This window comes from Paramisgurnus dabryanus, chromosome 14, assembly GCF_030506205.2.
Source record: "Paramisgurnus dabryanus chromosome 14, PD_genome_1.1, whole genome shotgun sequence".
In the NCBI taxonomy this organism is placed as follows: domain Eukaryota; kingdom Metazoa; phylum Chordata; class Actinopteri; order Cypriniformes; family Cobitidae; genus Paramisgurnus; species Paramisgurnus dabryanus.
The window spans coordinates 15,908,623-15,926,525 of NC_133350.1; the positions used below are offsets into that span (position 1 = coordinate 15,908,623).

Here is a 17,903-nt window from a genome sequence, read left to right on the forward strand (position 1 = left end):
AGAGAGTGGGGGTGTTGCATGGATGTTGTTTTTGGGGGGTGAGGGGGGTTGCTATTCTTTTGAATTGATAAGCAGAAGAAGCTGTTCATTGATCCATGAATTATTTTTTTTTATGGTGATCTTGCACTTGTAATCTCTCTGTGACTAGAATGTGATGATGGATGGATGGATGTATAAATGGACAGATGGATAGATAGATGGATAGTGTGTAATGTTAGTAAAAATGTGAATAAGTTCATAACTACATCTGTAGGTTCATAGAGGTCAACTGGTTTTACAAGAGTTGGAGACAAGTCCAGAGACAAGGGTTTCATGGGCATCCAGACACCCCCACCATCTGTCAGCCATAAAGGGGTTTGAGTTTTAAAGGGTTTTTTTACGGCCTTGCAGGGTGAGACATGGCACTCTAGATGCCCTCAAGCTCCTCAGTTTCCTCCACAGCCCTCTATTGCAGGTCAGAAGTTCATTGCCTTTCTCCACCATAAAATACCTTGGAGCTTTGGAAGTGGGTTTTTTGCAGGCATCTTTTGCATATTTCTGGCCATGGAGAGAATTTTACAAGGCAGGACAGCAGACGTGAATCACACAGATGGTGAGAAGTTCTGTGCACTCTGGTGACTCAACGGATGAGTTTTGTGTCGATATGCGTCATTGTGAGCCTCTTCAATTCGGTCTGAGACTTCAAACAGCTTTACTGACAAAACAACAAGAATTAAAAGTCTTGTTTTTCTTCTCCCAATCAAAAGTATTCAAATTTATGGATTAAATATTTCCTGATTGTGGAACGTATGTGCACTGCCTAAATTCCAGCGTCTTATGTTAAACCGTACGACTTTCTTATCTTGCATGTTTTTCTCATTGGGTTTTCAGGTCTGATCAAGCCCAGATTCCTGCCGAAATTATATCCTCCACAGAGGCTAAACGGCTTTAACACATTCTGGTGCACACAATGCCCACTCATAGATATCAGTTAACGGAGAGGAATAAAATTGCACAACAAAAAAAACGTACAATATTTTATTGATCGTTAATAAACAAGGGAATACGGAAGCAGCGATGACCTTTTTGCAAGGTTCAAGATTCCTGTCCGATTTCCTTTTGGTGCATCTCAGCACGGTTGAGTTTCCAGTCTCTTTACGGCCCCTGGTTTTAGCATCCTCTTCGGAGGATGAAATATGCTGACGGTGGAAGAGCAAAAACTGGCAGGCACGCCCTTGAAGGTTTCTGTGTCACTCAAGCCCATTGAATTTTTAATTATTTCCTGGCTGTGGTATTCTGCTCCACTTCACTAGGGCGAGTGGCTCCATGCTGTCTCACAGCTCAGATGGTAGACACTATGTTAGACGTTTGCGGTTAAATCTGCTCAAATCCTTAGACGCCTACTGCAGGCAGGTGAGACCTTCGGTTGGAGGGACTTTTTTGGCGGGGTGTACTAAACTCTGCTTATTCGATGCACATTGTAATGTCAACCGTATCCCTGGAGAAAGGATGATACCTGAAGCGTGTTACTGCCTGCAAAAATATACGCACAAAACTATATCGCCCATGTTTACAACACCAGCCTTTCCTGAAAGAGGGGGTCTGCTGGAGACAGACGGCACTTCCCACTTAACCGTGCATCCCGCACACAGCTTTTGGCTCTCAGACTGATGCATTTAGCATCCATATCCGTCATTATTCGCTGCCCAGCAGACAGCGGTAATGTAATCGCTGTTGATTTATGGGCAGACGTGTACATCACAACTCCCAAACAGCTGGATCTGCTCTGTTCCGGCACTGTCCGATCATGCCTATCGCATTCGCCCTTTATAATTATCGTAATCATGACTTCAAATGCATTTGACGCCAGCAACTCTTATTGCACTTGACAGGAGCTTCTCCAGGCTGGTGAGTCGCACATCAAAGACGCATTCGGAGGGTGGTGCAGTTGGAGCGTTCAGCTCCAGATTTATGATCCTGACATACTTCAGGCGCTCTCTCCCTCGCTTTTCCGTGTCATGTCGAGGTCTCTCGAGTTGCAAGTGAGGAAAAGAGGAATAAGAAAAAGCGCACGAGAGCGGGAGTTTTCGAACGAAACGCTGGAAATAATGATCTCTGTTCTGAGTTAGTGGTTGCGTCGACGGTGGTGATTCAGGGAGGAAAAATGTGGTTTGTGTCTCTTTAAGTTTCTAGGCTGTCTGCAAAACGCATTAGTCCTGTGGAGCAGACACAGGCCAGGGCGGAGGGAGGAGCCGAGGGCTGCGGAGGGAGGAGGACTGGAGGTTGAAACAGCCACAGTCTGGGCCTCCAGCCTCCTGGCTAGACTGCTGAAAGTTATTATTGAGTTCCTGAGTACAGCTTCCCCTCCCTCCCTCCCTGTCGTACTGGTGTCTGTTCACCCTGTGCTCTTGTTCTCTCATGCGCACTATGTGGGTATGTGTGTGTGTGTATGTGACAATTAACCATGCCCTTATACAGTAACACAAAATGTGTTGTTTTTACAAGAGACATCTGTTAAAAAAGAAAAAAGGAGATCTCTATGATTATTATCTTTAAACCGTAATGTAATGGAAAGAGAGCAAATGGAGACTTGCATGTCACTTGCTCTTTACAGTAGGTTTTCCTCTGATGATAATAATACAGCAGTCATCTCTCGTGTCTCCTATAGAGATTCGGGAGGGAACGACTTTACTGTGTTCAGATTTTCCAACCAGTCAAAGTTATTTTATTATAAACTAAAAAAAAATCAAATTCTTCTAAGCCTAAATTTAAAGTTATTTAAAGCTATTATCATGTTTTATAGCTACTGTGTCCTTCTCTTTTAATTTTTTTAAGGAATTTTTGGAGTACAAGAGAAAAAGTTGATCATTAAAGGTGGGGTGCATGATCTCTGAAAGCTAATGTTGACATTTGAAATCACCTAAACAAACACGCCCCTATCCCAATAGAATCTGGACCTTCTTTTTAGGGATGCACCGATATCGATACTGGTATCGGGTATCGGCCTCGATACCACATTTTCTAAAGTACTAGTTTAAATTCCCCCGATACATGGAATCGATACCACGGTCTGAGAAATGTCTTATGAGCAGGGTGTTAGGGGTTAATGCCTCTTGTGTTGTCCAAAGAGGCTGAGTTTACAACAAACTGGAAAACTAGTCCTTTGTTTTTTTGTTAAATTATATGACTAAAGCTGTTACCTGTAAATTTAAATCATGTTTTTTTTATTAAGTACTCGGTATTGGTATCGGCAAGTACTGAAATGCAAGTACTCGTACTCGTATTCCAAAAAAGTGGTATCGGTGCATCCCTACTTCTTTTGATAGACCCGCCCCAAACATACGCAACCCAGGCAACGATTGTCGTTAGTAGACACGCCCCTTATTGCTGATTGGCTACAAGTGTGTTTTGGTACTCGGCCCGACTTCCTTTTTCAAAGTGTTTTTCAAAAATCATGCACACCGTCTTTAAGTAAAACGTAAAACCATAAAGTAGAGATGCACTGATATTAAATTTTTCCACCGATAGACGATAATTCAGAACTGGTTACTGCCGATACCGATAGTTTGATGTTTATATTAACTAAATTCAGAAAGTTACATTTTCTGACTGTTAATCATTGACATTGACAGGATATGTCGGCCATGACAATCGGCTGTTTTTCAACTATCTGCGACCGTGAGAAAAATTGCTTTTATCGACTGATACAGGTTATTTGGCCGATATATCGGTACATCTCTACCATTTTGCATAAAATGTTTTGGGAGCTTTTGAAAGCAACATCTGAGCTGTAATACATTCAGCTTCAAAATAACTTGAAGTAAAAAAATACAGTAAACTATACAGTAAAAAAAATTGTTGGAACAAGCCATACCATTACAGAAATCTGTTTACAATACACTAAACCTATAAACTTTACAAAACAAAACACATGATCTCATATGTCTGTTGCTAGTGAACATGGGTCAGCACGGATTGATGCCGATAAAGCTGGGAGATTATATACTAACCCCAGGCTCCTTTTTGCATGCAGGTCTTAGAACGAGAGCACCTCGCCTTAATCCCTCTGACCGGATCAGTCGGAACAAATTAACACGGAGAGCAATGTGTCCTCGAAACACTTGGACTCGAGGGACATTTATATAATACGCCGGCCTGTATATTAGGTCATTCACTATTGTCAGACCCAAGCTCGGAGCTGACCGACTGGTAATCTACCCTAATCGTCATCCACTCAGACATGGGAGATTATCTGCAAACCGGCCACATCTCGAATGCCTTTGGGCTCTTGCAGATGTTTGTAAAAATTCAGGTACCGACGTAACAGGCGTTGTGAGACCGCAGCGCTTGCAAAATAGATGCATAATGGGTGTCAGGTGTGGGTGTTCTTTTAAAAGGTATCCAGAAGTTTGTCTGGATAATGTTAGCCACAGGGTTGGGTGAGGGTCTCGCCTGCAAACACCCTGGAACAGAGATGGACCGATTCGGTAATCGAGTTCTGTCGGTTGAGTCAGAGCATTGCTGTTTTAAAGCAGTTATGCAGTTGCTATGGAGAATAACATTGGCCCTTTCAGATTCAGAGGAGCGCTGTAAAATGAAAACCGTCCAGGAAAAAGACGTTTCCAGGAATTTTCAGGGTTACAAAGCAGACAGCAGAATAATGTAATTCCTGCTGAAAAGAATGACGTAGCTGGTCAGCAGGCTTTTATTTAACTACCAAGCTTTTTTTGGTGGTCAACCAGAATAAACCAGCATAAACCAGCTGGAAATTCATTGGAAAGGAAAAATATACATATCCGTCCTTATTCATCCTTATTAATGTAATCTCTTTATGTAATCATCTGCTATGTTAAACCGAGCTTGTATGTGTATGTAGGTACTACTTGATGGTGAAAAAATAAAAAAGCGAAAAAGGGGATTTTCCACACACGTTGCTTTAATAAAACCCCAAATCCAACCTTGAATGCCTTTGAGTATTTTGGAAAAGCGCTCGATTACGAGGTTTTGGCCACCTTTACTCGGTGGTTAGCTCTTTCTCACCCCCCAAAATTTTGTTTTGCCTCCTACCGCATAATCCACCATTTTTCCTCTCCTTGTTGTTTCTAATGCTTCCTGTCATTCTACCGACATCCATTAGCACTTCTACCTCTGTTCAGCTGCACTTAGATTTGTTTTGACGAATGCCGGGGGAACATCGGGCTTTCAGTGTGACTGTAAAAAGCAGAGCAAAGTAAAATAATCCATTCCCAGCCTTGGCTGTATCAAACCTTAATTATAGGGCCCACTCCCCTCTCTGCTTCATTCGTAAATGCGCCGCTCCTGAGAGCGTTTCACAGAAACGGACATGTTTTCCATTACTGTGGATCCACTTGTGATGATTAGCCGTAGTCTCAAATGGACACGGTGCTGCCCGGATAAAGGTCAAGCGATGGCCTCCCTCCTGGACGCTTGCAGGATTTCGCTATCTCTCGGAGCGAAGCGTACGGGTCGCACCGTAGCACATCTGCGTCATTGATCGCCAGCGTTTAGATGGCGTCAGGGCTTGAGAATGCCTGAGGGTGGTTGGAGGCAGTAAATTTCAGAAGGATTTATAACCTCACTTGAGCCAATTACCACCACACCGCCCCTCCCCAAAACCCCTCCCCTAATCCCAGGCAGACACAGTGAAGGTGCTATGACATCGTTGAGACCCTGAGCACTGACCCTAACTTCACCCTGATATTTCACAGCAGGGGCTTTTACAACGTCAGGACCCGGACGCCTCCTGACCTCCCCTTGGCATTCACTCCCTTATCACCCTTCCACGTAGGCCCACCACCCCACCTTATTTTGGGAGTAGAGGTTTCTCGATTATTGCCCTCAATTCTCCGTACGCAGCAAAATACGAACCATCGCGCAATTCATCCTGCCCTGTTCTGGATGTGGGAGGTTGATGTAGGTGTGGGAGGGAGCGATTGTGTATTTAGCGTCTGACAGACCGAAGCAGCTCCCTGACAAAACGCACATCCTGTGTGTCCTGCTCTATTTAACTGTCTTGACTGATTGATCACCGGCTACAGCGTTACATACGAGCGAGTGCAAAAAAAAGCATTGGATGCATTCCATATGTGGCAAATATGTTCGTTTTCCAGCTTTCCCACTCATAACTTTATTAGTGAGGACTTTATTATTTATGCTTTACGAGACAGAGACAGATGGGATTGGCTGTAAATCATTTGGCTGGACTCAAACAAAAGCTTAATGTGCCACAAGTGCGGCAACGATAGCGACGTTCTCCTTCTTACTTGATATTTAATTTTGCATTTCTGTGATTTCTATTTGGGCAGTTAACTAGTTAGCAGAGACGGGAGGGACTCACAGAAGAAATTTAAGCCCATCTGCTCAGTCAATCACTTGTGAGAGCCAAAGCCAGCCAGCAATCCATACAAACTGCAGAAGGAAAGGGTGGGAAGATCACTCCTTCATGTACAGTAGGGATGGTGCCGGGGATTGTGGCTGCCTTGAAGGAGTTTCGCCTGATACGTGATATTACGTCTATCTATTTCAAGTGTCTTGGGTTACACTGCAAAAAATGACTTTCTTACTTAGTATTTTTTATTCTTGTTTTCAGTAAAAATATCTAAAAAAAAAATGTAAAGTAAGATGTATTTTCTTGATAAGCAAACTGACCTAGGAAAATAAGTCTAGTTTTTAGACAAAAAATATCAAATTTAAGCAAATTTGTGCTTAAAACAAGCAAAAAAATCTGGCCGATGCAGTAAGAAAAATTTTCTTGAAGCGTTTATAAAAAAAGTAAACTTATTTAATAGGGATGCACCGATACCACTTTTTTGGAATACGAGTACGAGTACTTGCATTTCAGTACTTGCCGATACCGAGTACTTAATAAAAAAACATGATTTAAATTTACAGGTAACAGTTTTAGTCATATAATTTAACAAAAAAACAAAGGACTAGTTTTCCAGTTTGTTGTAAACTCTGCCTCTTTGGACAACACAAGAGACATGAACCCCTTACACGCCGCTCAAACATAGACATTTCTCAGACCGTGGTATCTATTCCAGGTATCGGGGGACTTTTAACGAGTACGAGTACTTTAGAAAATGTGGTATCGAGGCCGATACCAGTATCGGTATCGGTGCATCCCTATTATTTAAAGACAATTATTCTTATTCCATTGGCAGATTTTTTTGCTTGTTTTAATCACTCATTTACAATTTTTTGTCTAAAAACTAGACTTATTTTCCAATTTTACTCATCAAGAAAACATCTTCATTTAAGAATTTTTAGATATTTTAACTGAAAATAAGACAAAAATACTAAATAATAAAGTCATTTTTGCAGTGCACTCCAAAAAATTATTTTCAGGAAAAAATATTCTTAGTATTTTTGTCTTATTCTCAGTAAAAATATCCAAAAATTCTTAAATTAAGATGCTTTTTTGATGAGCAAAATGGCCCAAGAAAATAAGTCTAGTTTTTAGACCATAAATATCAAATTTAAGTGATTTTGTGCATAAAACAAGCAAAAAAAATCTGCCAATGGGGTAAGCAAATTTTACTAGAATTTTTTTTGAATTTAGTGTTTAAGAAAAATTTTCAAGATTTTTGGCTTACACCATTGGCAGATTTGTTTAGATTTGTGCTTGTTTTATGCACAAAATCACTTAAATTTGATATTGTTGGTCTAAAAACTAGACTTATTTTCTTGGGTCGTTTTGCTCATCAAGAAAAAGCATTTAAGATTTTTTAGATATTTTTACTGAAAACAAGACAAAAATACTAAGAATCATTTTTTGCAGTGTAGCATGGTTACTACATAAGCATTTGCACTAAAGCGTTCCGATTCAAATTAAGGCAGAATAAGTACTCCAGAATCATCCTCAAGTTTCGTTTTTATGGGGATTTGTCTCAAGATTTCCTTTTTTTAAATATATTAAGTGGGACTGCATAGACATGAATTAGCACAGTAATAATCTTTGGGGGTCTTTCAAATAAGACTGGTTAAAAGGGCATTACAGTAAAATCTTTTTATTTTCCCCATCATCCCCTACAGCTTCTTGGTTTGCATGTTTCGGCTTTATTAGGGTTGTAAATGTGAAGCGAAGCAGAAAGACATTGTGTGTGTCCTCCTGCATTCTCTGCATTGCGATCCACATAGTCTGAAAATAATAGTACTGCTTTTTAAGTTTTTTGCATGTGTGCAAATAAGTCACTTTAACGGTTTCATGAAAGAAAATGCATTTGTGGGTTACAGTATGAATAAAGTATAGAAACATTAGTGTATGTTAATATATATAAGCTATGTATATTTCTAACACACATAAATTTTTCTTGGCCAGATGAGATTTGACCAGCTATATACAAGTAAGTTATTGTGGTTTTAATGTGAACTCCTCATGAAGGACTTTTCGAGCTATGGATATTTCAGCCTGATGAGACCGAACTCTTATGTGCATGTACAGCACATTGAAGCAGATGGACTCCTCCATCATGCTCACAACAGGATTATGCGTTCGAGCCCCGCCTTTGCGCTGAAAATCTGCTCCCTCTTTATCTCAGACACCAACAAGACTCAAGTCCAAAGGCTATTAACACAATCCAATCAAGGTCTGGTTTTCCCTAAGGCTACGGATCTAACTTCAGGAAAGGTTTTTAAGGAAGAGCCCATGGCACGACTTCCCTTGGCACTGACCGTAGACGCTTTCAAATCTGCCACCCTTCACCAGCTGACACCTGGTGACAACCGAGCTTAATATAAATTTGCGAGATCCTCTAAAGCACTTGCGCTTGTATGAGGACAGCTGGCAGGACCCCCTCACATACACTTATATACACACTTATATCTTTCGCAGTCTTCCAGAATCCCCTTTAATAGGAGCACCGGTCCCCAACATATCTCAATAAAGCTGTTACCCAAGTTGTGCCCTTGACTTTGGCAGAGCCCATCGAAGCGCACGCAGATCTGAGGATTACATGCAGGATTTCCGTGGGGGAAGAAAAGCTGTAATAGGAAACTTGTTTTGCCTGGTTGCTGTGCACCACCAGCGATACAGTTTTGTCGCTTTCTTGCGAGGATGTTCGAGCGAGTTCAATAGAGCAGACTATTTTTGTTTCATGGCGAATGCAACTGCACTTGTTTGGCTTCCAAGTAATATCATGGGAGATTGGAGCATGCACCATCCCCTAAAAGTGGAGCTTCTGTCTGGACAAGATTTTGGGTGTAAAGCAATGAATGCAAGAGGAGATATTTGATTCATTAGTTTTTTCAAAAGCAAACTTGGGTAGATTTTATCCAATGTGCTTTATATTACATGCACTGTATTTAAAATGTAATCCTTAATATTTGTATGTCTGCACATCTTGGACCACTGGCAAAAATGCAGTCTGTTTTAAAATACATATATCACCTCATTAATGTCTAATCCTATCCAGACATTGCTAAACATTACATAACCTAAGTAAAGACAAATTTATGGATTTCCACAAGAAAAATAAAAATCACACGACACTTCATTGTTGTCTGGGAGAAGTCATTAATGAAAGAGATGTCCAACATTTTGTGTCTCCAATAATTTGGAAAAGGAATGCTTTTATTGCTTAAAATTTCCTTATGGAAAGACATCCGTTTAATAATCACGGCTCTGATCTGCGTGTTACGAGTGTTTCATCCATACCTCAGATGCTAGTTTGTTGTCTCTCCATTATAGCGTGCCTTCAAAGAAACCTCACACAATAGGCAGTTGAAAGGCAACGGGACTGAATGGCCACTTTAAGAGTAAGCCGTACTTGGCCTTCAAGTATACATTCCTTCAGCTTTGTGTTTCCTCTGTGGTCCTGCTCCTCGAACCCTCCCACTCACATTCAGGAACCAGACGCTCTGGGTTCCCACAGGGTCATCAGCCAAAGCAAACTAGAGGGAGGAAATGTGGCCCTCACTCTCTCACTATTTATGCACTTGGTCAAGTAACTAAGGGTCTGGTTAGTTCTTTTCTTAGTCATGAATAAAAATTTTAAGCATTGTATATATGTTGCACTGTGGTGTAATTATGTTTAATGGATTTATACTGCTTATGCCATTTACCTTTAGCTTAACTGGTAGAGCATTGCGCTAGCAACCCAAAGGTCATGGGATCGATCTCCAGGGAACAGACATGCACACAGCTTGAATCAATGCATTGCCAAATGCATATACATGTAAAACAATATGATCCACTTGTAAAAAGTGTTTTTGTTCTGCAGTCTAGTTATTTGTTCTAATAGAGTATTTGATTAGTTTTAATGAAAAACTTAAAGGATAAGTCCATTTTCTTAAAAAAATACAATCCAGATAATTTACTCACCACCATGTCATCCAAAATGTTGATGTCTTTCTCTGTTCAGTGGAGAAGAAAGAAATGATGTTTTTTGAGGAAAAAACTTATCTAGTTTTTGTCATTTTTGGCAAGAAAAATAAAAAAATTGCACTTTTAAACCACTTCTCTTCTTCCTCCAGCTGCGTGCAAGCCAGAGCGACCTCACGTAATTGCGTAATGAAGTCTAAAGGTCACGTGTTACATATATGAAACGCACATTTACGGACCATTTTAAACAATAAACGGACACAAAGACATTTATTAGTATCATTCGACATACAACAACGTCGGAACGGTCCTCTTTCTCCATACTTGTAAACACTGGGGCGTAGTTTCAATACGTCATCCGTGACCTCTTGACGTATTACGTGAGGTCGCGCTGGGGCGTCACACGACCGGAGGAAGATGAGAAGTTGTGGTTCGAAAGTGCATATTTTTTGCCAAAAATGTCAATCGTTTCGCTAGATAAGATCCTTATGCCTCGTTTGAGATCATTTAGAGTCCTTTGAAACTGCAATTTTAAACTGCATTAAAACTGTTAAGTGTTGGGGTCCATTAAAGTCCATTAAAATGAGAAAAATCCTGGAATGTTTTCCTCAAAAAACATAATTTCTTCTCGACTGAACAAGGAAAGACATCAACATTTTGGATGACATTGTGGTGAGTAAATTATCTGGATTTTTGTTTTTAAGAAAATGGACTAATCCTTTTATTGTGTGAATTTTTCATGTTAGCATCTTCCAACCCAGATAGCAATAGACTCCACACAGAAGCTTTCGCACCGGATCCACTCTGGAGTCTATTGCTATCTGGAAAATAAAAATTTTTGTGTTTTCTTGAAAGTAAGAAAATCTGATATTTTCTACAAAAAATTTTTTTATTTAGGACCTAGAATCCTAAATATTTCTTAGCATTTATTTTGCAGCATTTCTTTATTTAAAATTTCTCAAAAGCCTAAAAAGTGTTTCATTCAAATTTGTAACGTAAGCCTCATTTGAAACCAGGATGTCATTCTCCTATCACCACATGATTCATCTGAATGGCCATTAAAGGTTTATATAAATCTGAAGGTTTGATCTTCCTCCAGATGTTATGCATGTCCTAATCTGCATCCATTGTGTGCGATTTTGTGTGGTTTCGCCCAGCTGTTTGGTATCGTCCGTCCTGCATGTGTATCTTGAGGCCGGGCGTTTGATGTGGCGGTGAGTGAGGTCTGTGTCACGGCCGCCCTGATTTCAGCGGACGTTGCATCATCAGTTCTCTTGTGGTGTCTGGGAAGAGCGCACAGTCTGAGACTATTATGTCTGGGACGGCGTGGTCTTCCTGGAACTCCACACCTCGGGGAAGGAACAAACACAGGCGTTCTTTGTTGGGTACTTGTACGCTTGAGTCATGTTTTGACCCATCCGTGAAAAAGAAACAAGCGCTTCCTTTTGCAAGCCAGGTGAACTTACAATGAGATGACACACTATAGATGGTAGAAAACATCTCGCTTCTCTTGAAATTAACTAGAGGTTTTTTACAAGGCAGGCACGTACATGCCCTATTTAGAGCTGCATCTGTTGTGTGTGCTTGTGTGTTAGATCATTCTATGCCTATTTAATCATTCAGAAAGCGTATTGAATTGTTAAGAGACTATTCCCAAAGCCACTATACTCAGGGTGAAGGGTACTTGAACATGAATTGGTCCCCAATACTACACACTCCACTGTTAGAAGTGTTTGTGTGTGTGTTATGTGTTTCTCAAGAGCGTTTCTCTGGATCCAGGGCCCTTTTTTCAACCACATCACTGAATTTGCCATGGACGCAAATATGCATGCTTGTCAGATCGGCCTTAAAAAGCTCCAGATGTAACATGCATGCATGCCTTTTGATAACAATAATGGCTTATTATTATGGGTCTATATTGGATCTGCACAAAGAGAAAAAAACTGTGTAAAAAAAAAAACGTGTACCACAAAAGCCCCCCTATGGCAGGGATGAGGGAAAGTCCAGCACAATATCGCCCCCTTGTGTCACATTACATCCAATGACTCTTTTTCTTGTACCTGACCTCATTAAACAGTCTGCCATAATTCTCACCACCGTGGCGTTTCTCACCCATTATCACCACATTTCTCATTCAGCGCTTGTTCGTTTTTTAAATCAGCATCTCTTTCTGAGTTTTCCTCAGTGTTGCAGTCAGCCAGGACTTTTGGGTTGCAAGGGCGTTTAAAATTCCTGAACTTGAGTAAGAGAGGCGCAGGTCCAGGCAGGTCGTTCGTACATTTACGATAAATACATCCTGGATCTCGCATGCTGTAACCTGAGGGCATGATGGAGGGGGGAACATTCACCCTTTTTCTCATAGAAATTGCAGGTGGCTTGCAAGGAAGCCTTTTTAGTTTTTTGAATGCCTGGACTGTTTGGGTTGTATTTGTACTGATGCTAAATTTGCTTCTTATTTCTCTTGGGTGTTTGCAGAGGGTTGGAAGTCGACTTGACACCTACGTGCCGGAGTTGAACGTTCACAGCGTGTTATTGAAGTCTGTTTTTGTTGTTTTCACAGGCGTACAGTCCCATTCCTTCCAAAAAGTCGAAACATGACCGGTCAAGATCCCCATCGTTGGATACAGAGAAGCAGGCTGATTGGCTTCAGTCTCTGGCATCATCTGCAAATAAGGTTTGTTTGATTGAGGTCACATTTTTCTTTATGCAGCAACAAAACAGGAAAAAAACATAATCCAGCCTGGATTATTCTAGGTTAAACACGTTAGCTACAAAGCCTGGAATGTTAAAAATAATATTTACAACAATATTTATCTATAACGTAGCTATAGATAATAAAACTCCCTTTTTTCTTTGTTTTAGGATCTTAAGCAGTTCCAGTTTAAGCAGAGACCTTCTGCCTTCAGACCATGGTCCCCCAGAGTTTCCGCTGTTGAGAAAGAAACACCTGGACACAAGTATGGAAGGTGCTTGCATGAGCATTATATCATTACAACAGTAATACATTGAGTACATAGTTATGTTTCTGTTTTATTAATTCTTCCTTTTCCTTGAAATTCAGTTTGCTCGCTAAAGGACAAGACGGCCCGATGGTACCAAATGTATCTCTTCCCATAACCCCAGTTAAAAATAATGAGCCGCTGCACCGTTTCCCTCATCCCAGTGAGAGCCACAACACGGGCAAGATGGAAAATTCGAGGCCAAGAAAGAGGTGGCCATCTGCAGACATACAATCACCACCGCTGGCCAAAGTTTCTCTGCCTACACCGACTGTCAAACAGCGAACTCAGGAGAAAGAAGATTCGGATGCAGAAATTGAGGTTGACAAATGTGATGAAGGTAAGGATTTGTAGAAAACAAATTGGGACCAGTCAGTGAAATTATTATAGAAAATCAATTATTGAAATCCAACTTTGATGCTCGTTATCTCTTAATTAGATTGAGACTTTAGCCTGGATTATTACTATTGTTAAGTTTTGTTGTTATTATTATTATTATTAGTATGGTTGTTATTGTTTTATTATTATTACTAGTATGCATAATAAATGCTATTATTAATTATTGTACCTAAACATTATTACTAATAATTAATTATTGTGCCATATTCTTTATTTTGTTTGTTTTATGTTATATTATTTTTTTGTTATTACATACAAACAAAATCAACACAATTTTGATAACATTTTAATTTATTACATTTTTTATTTATTACCACAAAAGAACTGAAAATCATAAAAATCCTTCAGCTATTTTATACAGTATTTCTTTATTAAAGGAACTTTTTGGGACTTCTTTTTAACTTAAATCTCCTTTTAATTCCAGCTCCTGTGTCCCGTCTCTTAATGAGTCCTCACTATACCAATGGAGCAGGGATATTAAACCTCAGCTGTCACAGCCCTGCAGAGATGCATGATGGGAAGCTGAGACCTGGAGCGGCTCCTTGCTCTGAGCTGGAAGTCCTGAAGCAGACGCTGTGCGGTGACCTCACCTCTAAAGAGTCCAGAGAGAGGTTTCTACAGGACATTATCCGCATGAGAGTGAAGCAAGAGGAGAAACTAGCCGCTGCTCTGCAAGCCAAACGCAGCCTTCAGCAGGTATCTGAAATATATCCTGTACAGGATGTTTTTTTTTTACAGTTTTTCATTCAGATCTGTTCTCATAAACACCATACATTAATATCGAATACTGTTCACAGGAGCTGGAATTTGTCAGGGTCACCAAGAAGGGCCGACTTAGAGAGGCAATCGAAGCCAAGCGTAACCTGAGGAAAGAGATTGAGCGCCTCCGTGTGGAGTGTGAGAAGAAGGTGCGAGACGCCAATGAGTCCTGTGGGAGACTGAAGAGAGAGCTGGACAGAGAGAGACAAATCCGTGTGTGCGATAAGGGCTGCGAGGCAGGACGCATGAGGGCCAAATATTCCACACAGGTGAGACCTGGCTCCACATAAAATCATCCTTTATTATGTGAAAACCATTCTGTTAAATAACCTTGATATATGTAATATTGACTGAGTAAGATCATGTCAAAGATTGAATTTAAAGTCAAATCTGTGATTGAAATCCAAAGTCCCGTTAGATTATGATACTTTAAAGGATTAGTCAATTTTCTTAATAAAAAAATCCAGGTAATTTACTCACCACCATGTCATTCAAAATGTTGATGTCTTTCTTTTCAACATTTTGAACAGAAAAAATTATGTTTTTTAAGGAAAACATTCCAGGATTTTTCTCATTTTAATGGACTTAAATGGATATCCCTGGTCCTGTGACACCCCAGCGCGACCTCACGTAAATGCACTTTTGCGGACCATTTTAAACAAAAAACTGACACAAAGATATTAATTAGTATCATTCCACATACAACAACGTCAGAACGGTCCTCTTTCTCCACACTTGTAAACACTGGGGCGTAGTTTCGATACGGCATCCGTGACCTTTTGACATAATGATGTATTACGTGAGGTCACGCTGGCTCATCACAAGACCAGAGATAGACGAGAAGTTGTGGTTTAAAAGTGCATATTTTTTTATTTTTCTTGTCAAAAATGACAATCGTTTCGCTAGATAAGACCCTTATGCCTTGTTTGAGATAATTTAGAGTCCTTTGAAACTAGGCATGGGCCGATTACCGGTTTCAAGGTATACCGAGGTTTAAAACAGTCAAGGTTTCAAAACCACTAAAATGTTCTGTGATACCGTCTCCAAGGTATGAGCTGTGTTTATACAAAATTCATTAAATCATGAACTCATGTGATTGATTTGATGTTTACATTTAATATATATTACGAAAATATTATATATGTTTTGAAAGCATATTATAATTTAAAGGCTTTATTGTACCTGGCATTTGAAAATAACACATTTTAGTGTTGCAATGGCAATACCGCAACACTGTGAAACCGTGGTATTTTTGCTAAAGGTTATCATACCGCCAGAATCTTATACCGGCCCATGCCTATTTGAAACTGCGATTTTAAACTGCATTAAAACTGTTAAGTGTTGGGGTCCATAAAAGTCCATTAAAATGAGAAAAATCCTAAAATGTTTTCCTCAAAAAACAACTTCTTCTTGACTGAAAAAAGAAAGACATCAACATTTTGGATGACATGGTGGGGAGTAAATTATCTGGATTTTTTTTTTTTAAATGGACTAATCCTTTAATCTGGATTTCACAGAAAGTGTACATTTGCATAAAATATTCTTGAATCTTAAAGAAACTCTCTTTCTCTCGAACGTCTGTCAGATTGAAGACCTGCAGGTGAAGCTCCAGCAAGCAGAAGTGGACCGCGACCAACTGAGAGAAGATCTACTGAAAGAGCGAGAGGCCAGGCAGAACCTAGAGAGGGTTGTCAAAGAACTACAGGAGCAACTGGGCCACAAAGCAGAGATGGAGGAACCCGCCATCCTAAAGTCACCTGAAAAAGAATATAAAGAAATGAGAGAAGATGTGTCTTAAACGTTATATGGCTACTTTCATTTAGAGGACCCCTCTAAAGCCAACGAAAATGTACGGGAGCAAAGGAGAACGATCACAAAACAAGTATATTACATTGTACGTTTACCAATGGAAACTTTATCAGACAAACATGAACAGAAGTGACTGAAAAGACTGTCGAGATGAGAGGAGGAAGTTCAGAGATGTTGGCGTCACATGGAACTGACTCATCTTCGGTTAGCCTCGTAAGCTAACCGAAGAGATTTATTTTGTTATAAGCTATTTAATTTTTTTGTAAAGATACTTGAAAATATTTGGGAAACGAAAGTGTTTTCCATCACGTTACATTGACAGCAGCAGATGAAAAATCTGCTAGATCCACTGATACTCCACAAAGTGTTACCAGAATTATACATTATACAGTAGTACGCAGATGTTATCATTACAATGATTCAGTCACTTTTATTTTGCTTTTTTGCCGTTGTATTGAAATAGTTTGCATGAGCAACAGTGCTGTGGTGCTGCGGAGCTTTATTATAAACCTACAATCAAATTCGCTTTAATCTTTGCATTTTTTTTATTAAACCCTATAGTATTGACAGTGATCAATATAAACGCAACTTCACCCTCTGTCCTAAACTTCAGTATCTTATGCAAGTATTAATTTTCAGCTTTTGCTGTATTAAGCAGTCAGTATAGGACATAACAAAAGTTGTTATTGGCATGAATGTACTCCATGCTCAGTTTCATTTTTATTGAATGTTTTTGTTGAGTATATCAGTATCAGAATTAGTGAATGCTCCGATGACAAACATCCATTTTAGGTCACTGGTTTTAGCTCTCACTAAAAGATAGAAAAAAACGGTGTTTAATAAAAAATAACGTTTCTACTTATATAGAAAATAAGGATATATATTTTTTTACTTTTTACCAAAAAGAAATTGCACTTTTATGATAATTGTACTGTGTATTTGAAGCCCTCTAATGTTTTTAAGATCTCAGACACCAAGTATTGAATAAATAAGTTTTCATGCATTTGTTACAGATGTGAATACCACTTAAAGATAAAAAGATTATGTAAATAAGCTTGCTTTACACTTTACCCTAAATGCTTTTGCTTCAAACCAATAGACTGTATGTATGAAATAAATAAATTTCTCCTATCATATTTTCAGCTATAGAGGGCATTTACTGTATAGGAATTCTTATGTAATATTAACAAAAAACATTATATTTCTGAATAATTTCATCCTCTTTGAAAATCACTTTATATAATTACCAAAGTTTCACATTTGGAGGTTTCTGTCAGATGTTTCCAGATAAATGATGAACTGTAAAGAGTATTTGATGAATTTCTATTATGATCTTTTATCTCCATTACCCCTATGTTGAATAAAAACCTGCAGTAATACATATGCTAACCTCTCCATCGCTGTATTTATTCTGGGTGAATTCCCCATTTATATAAGAGATCTGTATGCTTGCCTATTCCAGTTTTTAACCTCTTGATGTTTTAATGCTACACAGTAGATATACGCATTGTGGTCAAGGGTCTTGTCATAGTTTTGGTTTTGATGTGGGTCATTTTCTAAACTTGTTTTAATGTTCCCCCCACATATAATAACATCATTAAACAGAATCAACCCTT

The 17,903-nt window shown here is 39.4% G+C and overlaps 1 protein-coding gene across 2 annotated transcripts in view; it reads left to right on the plus strand.

Moving 5' to 3' along the window:
• Window positions 1-17,903, plus strand: part of skib (v-ski avian sarcoma viral oncogene homolog b) — a 33,491-nt gene extending 15,588 nt beyond the window's left edge. The window contains exons 2-7 of one of the 2 annotated variants that reach the window (XM_065241236.1): window positions 12,882-12,995; window positions 13,184-13,278; window positions 13,383-13,660; window positions 14,144-14,415; window positions 14,517-14,747; window positions 16,064-17,903. In XM_065241236.1, coding sequence (XP_065097308.1) covers window positions 12,882-12,995; window positions 13,184-13,278; window positions 13,383-13,660; window positions 14,144-14,415; window positions 14,517-14,747; window positions 16,064-16,276 — 1,203 coding nt within the window. In that variant the 3' untranslated portion in view covers window positions 16,277-17,903. Of the gene's footprint in view, window positions 1-12,881; window positions 12,996-13,183; window positions 13,288-13,382; window positions 13,661-14,143; window positions 14,416-14,516; window positions 14,748-16,063 lie in introns of both variants that reach the window. The other variant, XM_065241235.2, reaches the window with a different exon arrangement.